At 47.6% G+C, this 8,848-nt stretch overlaps 1 protein-coding gene across 1 annotated transcript; it reads right to left on the reverse strand.

The window, feature by feature from the left end:
- Positions 1–7,323, reverse strand: PIANP (PILR alpha associated neural protein). The gene is made up of 6 exons (XM_020994169.2): positions 7,122–7,323; positions 4,649–4,708; positions 3,761–4,278; positions 3,027–3,108; positions 1,875–2,096; positions 1–1,328 (listed from the first exon to the last, which is right to left on the reverse strand). Exons 2-6 carry the CDS (start codon positions 4,663–4,665, stop codon positions 1,307–1,309), a joined length of 861 nt encoding a protein of 286 aa, XP_020849828.1. The 5' UTR covers positions 4,666–4,708; positions 7,122–7,323; the 3' UTR covers positions 1–1,306.
- Positions 7,324–8,848: the final 1,525 nt, after the last annotated feature.

Below are 8,848 nucleotides of genomic sequence, written 5' to 3' on the forward strand. Positions count from 1 at the left end.
TATTTTGCAAAGGTTTTATTTGAAAATTCTGAAACTTACATCCCACAAGAATCAAAGATTATCACCACAAGAAGAAAGAGAGATAATACAAAAATATATATCACAGCATAGGGGACCAAGAGGGGCAAGGAAAGAATTAGGAGAAGGAAGAGAAGAGAGAAAAATGGAAAGAGAAAAGAATGGGCTCAGAGAGGAAGCAAAGGAAAGGGGGAGGAAGGGCAAATGACAGAAGTAGAAAAAAAAGGAAAAAAGAGGCAGAGAGAGACAAGGATGGGACTGGGTAAGAAGGGCATAGTCATGGGTGTTGGGGGGCAGAGTGCCCAATGGCCTTGAGCCTATTGGCTTTGCTTCCTACAAAGCCTGGGCTGAGTTAGTGAGGCCACTCCCTTAATAAAGAGCTGGCTTAGGGGGACTCTGAAATCCATAGGGATTGACACATAGACAGAGACAGCTGGCATTAGCATGACGGAGGTGACTTGGGGAGCTTTCTCCAGGGGCTCAGGAGGTGACTACCCCATAACCCTTTTAGATACCAGAATTTAGCAGTATTGTAAAGGGCAAGGCTTGGGGCTTCAGCACCCTCCCCCATTCCCATCAAGAAGTCCACAGAGTGGTAAGAGCGCCTGGGTGGGGATTGGCTAGGACAACTAGGGAAGGAGAGACAGGAAGCACAAGACATTGGGTGGACTGGGGCAGTGAAAACTAAGGGCACTGGAGGCCCCCAAAGCTCACCCCCTCCCCACCTGTAGGGCAGCATGCAGGGGCCACAAAACCTAAGTGAGTGTGCAAGAGAGCATGTGCAAGCCACTCAATGTGACAACAGAGTGGATATGTAAGAGAGTTAATATATGTGAAAAGTTAAATGTGCATGAGAGCATGGACAATTAGGTGGAGAGGTAGAGATGAAAATGTTTAAAAAAAGTGATGAAGAATGGGTGGTACAAGAGGGAAATAGAATGTAAGAGTTTAGTTTAGTAACAGATGTGGAAGAGGGTGAGTGCAAAAAACTATCTGTACAAGAGTGTGCAATACTGTTCCAGTGTGGAGGTGAGTGTGCAGTGAGGCTTTTGTTTGAGCGCGCAAGGGCTTTGAGGGAGAGAAGCCCTATCTATGGGATGTGAACAGGGTGACTGCCTTTGGGGCCAGGTGAGTGTGCAAGGAAATGGGTGTGCAAGAGCAGGAGCAGGGGTCCTCTGCCAGCAGCATCTGGGGCCCCAGCTCACCACAGCTGCCCCACCCCCAGCGGAATGGTGGCTGTGTAGGCCCCATGGGCTTCTGCTTGGCTGGACCCCACCACTGAGGGGCATCACAGATTCACCAGGGGAATCCTAAGGGGAAGAGGGAAAGGGCAAAGTCAGGGACACAGGGATGGGGTTGAGTTAGGGACTGGAGGCCTTGGCCAGAGACAGGTGGAGTCAGTGTCAGGGGGTGGGACTATGGAGAAGGGGTGGAGTCAAAAGTAAAGAGGGAGAGTCAGAACCAAAGGGGTGGGGCCAAAACTAATAGGGTGGTGTCATAGCTAAAGGAGCATAATTAATGCTTGTTGGATTGGACTGGGCAATAGAGTCATAGGCTCAGAGTTTATAAAATCTTAGAATGTCAGAGCTAGAAGGGACCTAGAGATAATGTGGTCTCACCCCTTTAGGTGGGAAAGAGATCTAGAGGCGGGGGTAAGAGAAAAGATGAAAGAGCCCTGGGACATAGCCTAATCAGACATATTCCACAATCCACCCACCCACTGCCCCCCTTCCCTAGGAAAAGACTCACAGCTCCTGAGAAGTTTCCTCATTCCCCACCCTCTGTCCCTCACACTGACCCTCTACTCCAAACTTCTTCCCCAACTCCCTCCCTCCTTTAAGCCCTCTCTCCCTCACCGGTTCAACTGGAAAGCAGGGGCCCCCTTGGGCTGGGGGGGCACAGGCCGGAGTCCCCCGTGGGGCTCCTCCCGATCAGGGGTAGGTGTGAGTGAGTCCCCGAAGGACCCCAGCACAGTGACTCCTGCAGGAGACAGGTCAGTGAGGGGCTGCTGACTCTCTTCTTGTCGTAGGGCCCCCTGTTGCCCTGAAGGCCTTCGTCGCTTCTGGCTACGGTCCCAGCTGTAGAGAGCAAAGGGAAAAAGATATCAGTCACCACCCCCCACCCTTCCCAGAGCAATACCTTCTTGAAATATTGCAGGATACCACCCCACAAAGTGATGGCACTGTCCTCTAAAAGCACCATCCATCTACTACTGAAACCTTTTTGGTTTCAGTTGTTGCCCTGAAACACTTCTCCCCCAAACCCTCTGGAGACTCCCCCTAGTGAAGTGCACTCAGGGCCACCCCCCCCCCCAAACACCCCATCATTGATCGGGAACCTTCACCCAGGATACAATCCATAGACCTACCCTCCCCAACGTGGTCTCTGTCCCAAATTGATGTCAGAAGCCTTTTCCTTCCTTGGCCAGGTGTCTTGTAATTTAGTTCTAGCTCAAACTGAGTACTAATAATCTGAAGTCCTAGGAGTCTCAACAGAGTGTGAAAAGCTCATGCACAAACTATCACGTGGCTCTACTCTGAACGTTAATTAGTTTTCTTCTAGGATAGGGTGCTTTAAGGGCCTAGTCTTTTGGTGGAGAGGGAGGCAAAAGAAATTCCCAGGCTATATATAGTCCCAGACTATGTATATATATATAGCTAAAGTACGCCACATGGAGGGGGTGAAGGAGGGGCAGAGAAGGGACTAAGGCATAGACAATTTGCTCGTCTTTTTATACTGCCTTGATTAAAAAAATAGCTTTACTTTTTTCATCTGTTTCTCTAGAAAGAGGAATCTATTCTGTCTCTCACTGTCCCCAGGGCAAGATATACTGCCCTACTCCCCCATCCCATCCTACCTATTCCTGCCTTCTCCAGGATCTTATTCTGCATCTACCCCTTTCCTTCCCTCTTGCCCTACCCATCTATCTAATTTAAATCCCACTCTATGCCCCTTTAACATTTTCTGCCCCTCACCCACCAATAATCTATTCTTGAACTCTAGCTTACCAAAATTTGAAGATTATGCCAGTGGCTACTAGGACAATGATGATAGAAATAGTGATGGTCACATAGAGCTGGGGGTCCACACCTGTTTAAGGAAGGATCAAGCATTAGAGAAGCCTTGGGGCAGAATGGTAATTTAGTTTCTGAGAGTGTGTGTGTGTGTGTGTGTGTGTGTGTGAGGGGAGGGTGTTAGTATGGGAAATCTCTCCTTGAATCTTCTCTTTTACCAACAACTCTTCCCTATCTCCAAACTCCTAGCTCCCTTTTCCTAAAATCATCTCTCTTGCCTCTTGAGCACATTTCCTAAAATCTCCAATACATCTGCACAATCTCAAGATGGGAAGGGTTTAGGCAACAGATTCCTCAAACATCTCTGCCCAGACAATGGGGGTTATCAGGATATCTACCTTTCCACATCTACTGTATTCCCAACCACCAGACTCACCTTTTCATTTCCATTTATTTCTCTAGCCATCACCATAGTCTAACTATGGCTCTGATCATAGACACCATGTTTGCCCAAAGTATTTGAGGGAGAGGTAAGGCTATGCTTTCTTGAGCTTCTTCAGTCCCAGTAACCCTAACTTTAATTCACTCTATCCAACTGCATCTCTCTATCTTTATTTCTAGACTCTTTTTACTTTCCCACTCCAGATGAATTTCACCTTCCAAAATTCAGAACTCTGTAACCAGCCTTACTTCACCCCTCGGAAGGCCCTTACATCCATCAGCCTCACCTTCCCCACGGCCACCAAATAGAAATGGACGAAGGGTGGCAGGAGCTCCCCCAAGAATGATCCCATCCCCATCGCCACGTCTCAAGGAGTCCGAGTTGGGATGCGGGGTAGCTAGCCCATGAGGAACTGCAAAGCCATAGTCCAGTGGCAGGAAACCGGGATTAGCAGAATTAGGATCCCCCCCATCCTCTCGGGATACTGTGGGGCCCCATACAATGGCCCAGGGGTACTGGGATGAAGGTGGCCCTTCCTCAAAGCCAGATGGAGTGGCAGGAGGTGCAGTATCTGGTGGTACTTGACGCCTTGAACGTGAGACACGGGGGGACCGGCTTGGGGGAGGTGCTCGTTCCCACACACACACATGTCGAGGAGCTGAGGGACCCCCCCGGGCACATGGGGGACGGGCAGGAGCTGAAGGGGTACGAGGTGAAGAGGTAGAGGAGCCCTGGGCTGGAGGTGGAAAGGGCAGCAGGAGCAGTGACCAGAGTGGGAGGAGGTGGGACATCAACAATGTAGACCTGGAATAGGAAGACAAAAGGAGTGAGATTAATGTATGTTCCCATAAGAATCCATTTGTCAAGGGATGTGTTCTCTGGGCTGGGGGCATGTGGCTAGGATCATTCCTTAGCATTAGTGTAGGGATATTGTTGCTGTTGTTTTTCCCCAGTTTTCTCTCAGTATAGAGTAACCTCTATAAGATTTCTCCATTATCACCAGCTAGGTAATGGAGAAGATGGGACTTCTTGTCAGATTTTAACCATAGTTTCTACTCCCCAACATATTCTTTTTCTCTAGGGAGGAATTTCCCAGGGTTAGGTCAATGAGAAAAGGGTCAACACCCCAGAGAATAGGGTCTCTTTGGACCTCCCTTTGGTATCCAATACCTACCACATCCTGGACTCCATATCTGAGGTCTTCCTCAGCTATGATCTTGATTCTCAGTCTTCCCTGAGGGACAGAACAGATACACAGTTAGTCTATAATCCCCTTTCCCAGTACAATTTCTGAACTTTTGACTTGGGCATCCATTCACCCCTTGATCAATCCCATCTCTGTCCTTTCCATCTGTCCCTTCCCCAGCCTGTCCATATCCCCAAAATTACCTTTTTTTGTCCCAAGTAGTAGCATTATTGCCTTTGTTGCTGCTCCCCAGAGTCAACTGTATCTTGTCCATTGGGAGTCATTGCACTATAGTCTCCTCTCCTCTCCTGTCCCTGAATCAACCAGTCCTCCAGATTCACCTCACATCCCTGAATCTCTGGTTCCTTTCTTCGCACTTCCTTTGTGCTCCCAGCTCTCATCTTATCTCATAGTTTCATAGGTTTAGAGTACAAAGGAAACTGAGAGGCCATCCATTCCAACCCCTTCATTTACAGATGAAGAAACTGAGGTCAGAGAGGCCAAGTGACCTGCCACGTAGTATATGGTAGAGCCTGTACTTGAACCCAGATCCTTTGACTCTAAACCCAATATTCTTTTCCACTGTGTCATGCTGCCTTTTATTTAGGTCCCAGAATTGTGTGAGCATTTGAGCGTGAGCCACAGGGGAAGGAGTCCAAGAAAAAGGTAAGGGGAAAGAGAAGATGCTTTGGTTGGAGGGGGGTTGTTTTTTCCCTATTGCTCCTTAACTCCTTTTATAACCCCATGTTGTAGGAAGCCATTCCCTCCATGGGTAGGGTCCCAGACTTCCAAAAGGAAAAGGGAAAAGCATAGGCTAGAATTTTTGTTGTTGGTGTTTAATCAGCTAATTGCATGGGTGCTTTCTGCAGGGAGGTGGAGCTGAGATAGAGTAGCCTAAAATGTGGCATTCCTTAGGCTCTGAATCCTAGGGGATACCAACAAGTAGAATACCACTTTGGTCCCAACAGGAGCAAATGTTCCTTGTCTGAACAGTCTAATTTTGATTTTGGGTTTGAATTCAAACCCTTAATACCACCAGCTAGGTAATGGAGAAGGATAGAGGGAAAGAAACACAGTGAAGAGAAAGGTAGTTGGTGGGGACAGAGATAGAGCAGCCCAGTGGGTACAAATAAGAAAGGTAATAAGTGGTAGGGGAAAGATGCAAATAGAGGTGGTTAAGTATGAGGGGGGCAAAAGGAAAGAAGAGTTAAAAAAATGAGGAGACAGCTAGAGAGGTGGAAAAAAAGATGGATCTAAAAGGAGGTGGGAAGAAAGACAGGAGAGGGTCAGAAAAAGGTAAGAGAAGGATGCAATAAATAAAGAAGAGAGAGGGGAGAGGAAGATGAGAGAGTGAAGATTGGAGGCAGAAGGAAATAGGTGGGGATAAAAGATATAAGGAAAAGAGAAAACGAAAAAAGGAATCTAGACTATAAAGAAGAGAGACAGAATGATAGGGGGTGGGGAGGAGGAAGAAGAGAGGGAAGGAAATAGAAGATACATGGTAACAGATGATAGAGGGGAGAAAAAGAGGATAGAAAAGTGCTAGAGACAGATCAAGGTAAAGAGGAGAAAGAGGAAGAATAAGAGGAATAGAAATAGCTGACAAGACAGAGCATAGAAAAATGGAAGAGAAAACATACAGGATTCAGAAATTGTCCCTCCAAATTTTCCTAAGGAGGGGAAGAATGTGATTGCTAAGAGAAGGGATGAGGGGCTACTGAAACCTCAAGGTTCATCCTTTCCTGTCTCCTTACCCATCCTCTCAACCTTAACTCCGGCACCTTGCATCCTCCCAACCCCTTCAGGAACCCCGCAGTCCCCAGGATTCAGCGTCTTACACATCCCCCACCCACCTGTCCAAGCTCCGCACAACAGGTCTGTGCGCAAGAGATAAGCTAGGGGGTGGGGCAGAGGGCCCTTCCCAAGGAGTCTGCCCCCATCCCCAAACCATCCTCTCACTACAAACTAGACAGAGCTTCTCCCAGAGATGGACAGGAAGAGGGGTGAGGGGGAGAGACACTGAGGAGGAAGAGTGGGTGGGAAGAGGCCAATGAAAGGAAAAGGAGGAAAACAAGAGAGAAGAGAGCGAAGGAGAAGGGATGGGAAGAGGGAGGAAGAATGGGGAGACAGAGAATGCAGGCAAGGGGAGGGGAAAAGGGATGGCGACAGCTGGGAACACAGAGACGGAGCTGGAAAATAAAGGATGGAGATAGAGATGCGGAATGAAAGAGGCAGATCTAGATGGATGAATGAAAGATGCAGATCTAGGTGGATGGTGATGGTGATGGTGGTGATGGAAACAGAAATGGGGAAGGCGGTATAGAGGCATAAGAAATAGGGACAGGACAGATGGAAATTTGGGGTTGGAAAAGAAGGAGGCTAGGAAAGGACGCAGGATCCAGGAAGGACAGAGCCTGGGCACCTGGGATGAGGGATGGAGGTTGCAGGGTGTTGCACTCACCTGCTCCGTGGCTGATGTTGCGGGATGGCTAGGGGGGCTAGAGGCTGTGCGGGGTTAGGGGGCTGCGGGGGGCGCCAGGCCAGGCGCATGGTCAGGGGACTAGCGGGCGGGGCGCGGGAGGAGGCGCCCCGAGTGTGGGGCGGCGGCAGAGGCTCAGTTCAGCTCTGCTCAGCTCGTCTTGTCTTGTCTTGGCTAAGCGTCAGCTCAGACCTTCCGTCTCCGCCTGCCACGCACTATTTAACCCTCCTGTTACCATGCCGCTGGGGACACGGGGATCCCCGGATGGTTTGGGACAGTGGAGTAGAATAGGGCTGTTGGTCATCCTGACATTCCAGGCTGTGCCTATGTGACTTTCAGCATACCTACTCACTCTTCATCATAAGAAGTATATCACCTCATTTGAGTATCATTCCAACTTCCCATATTCCTACTTTGCCACCTCAATTTCATGTCACTTCATGTCCCCAAATCAGGGTCATCTGAACTCTGGCACCTCAATTCAGAATCACTCAGTTCATATCCCCTACCCTACCACCTTCTTTCTTCTCCTCAGGACAAGGCCCAGAAAAATAGCCATAAAAATCCCATTCCTATCTCCAGCTTCCTGGGTTATGAATTAGGAATTACTGATACATGTGGGGCAAGGGCTTGGCTCCTATGAAACTCTGAGAGTGACCCTGATCACTCTCAACTCTCTCCTTTCTTTCCAGTTTCTCTCTCCTTTCATCCTTGGGTTAGTCTTTCATTTTCTTTCCCCCGAAGCAGATTATGTGACTTGCCCAGGGTCACACAGCTAGTGAGTATCATGTGTCTGAGGTCACATTTGAACTCAGGTCCTCCTGACTCCAGGGCCTGTGCTGTATCCACTATGCCACCTGGCTGCATCTAGTCTTTCATTTTCTATTTGCCTCTCCATCTACTTCTCTTTTCTGCACACTCCCCCACCCACAAAGAATGTAAACTACTTGAGATGAGGAATTGTTTTATTTTTCTCTTCCAATCCTCAACATCTAGCATAATGCCTGTCACATGGTGAACATTTAATGCTTCTTGATTGATTGATTTCCATCTCTGATTGTACAACTCTCTATCCCCTGTCTCCTTTTCCCCAATTTCTACCTGTTTCTTACTTCATTTTAAAATTAATATCTTTGTATTCAGGATCTAACTTTATATGCCAAGCTTCTTTCCTATCTTTTACCTCTCCCTCCCATTTGATTATTATCCAGAGTTAGAAGAGAGATTATTGTTGAGGACAGGAGTCCAGAGGCTATTAAATGCTGCTGTGTTCCTGTCAATTTGTTCCACACAACTTGGTGAAGAAGAGCCAGTTACTTCATATGTACATCTGAAAATAGGAGAAGTTGTGTACACTGGAACACTTAATGTGTGTTCTCTATGTGGTTTGTATGTACCCTGGTTGTGCCATCTAGATGTACAGTCCCCTTTGTCATATGTGCATGCTCAATGTGTATTCTGGATATATATGTGTGTACTGCATTTCTGCCTTGGATATGTATATGTGCAATGGGTATTCACAATCTGTGTTTGTATATTTGTATATGTCCATGTATTGGGGGAAAAGCGTATAGGACATTGGGTCATTAGTTTAGTTCCATCTGCGGATTTTGCTGCATTTCTTTAGAGACATTTTCTAAATCCCTTTCATTACTGGGATTTTTAAAATCCCTGCATTTGTGCTATGATATTTCTTTACATAAAATTGA

Source organism: Phascolarctos cinereus, unplaced genomic scaffold (genome assembly GCF_003287225.1).
Source record: "Phascolarctos cinereus isolate Bilbo 61053 unplaced genomic scaffold, phaCin_HiC Scaffold_1;HRSCAF=81, whole genome shotgun sequence".
In the NCBI taxonomy this organism is placed as follows: Eukaryota; Metazoa; Chordata; class Mammalia; order Diprotodontia; family Phascolarctidae; genus Phascolarctos; species Phascolarctos cinereus.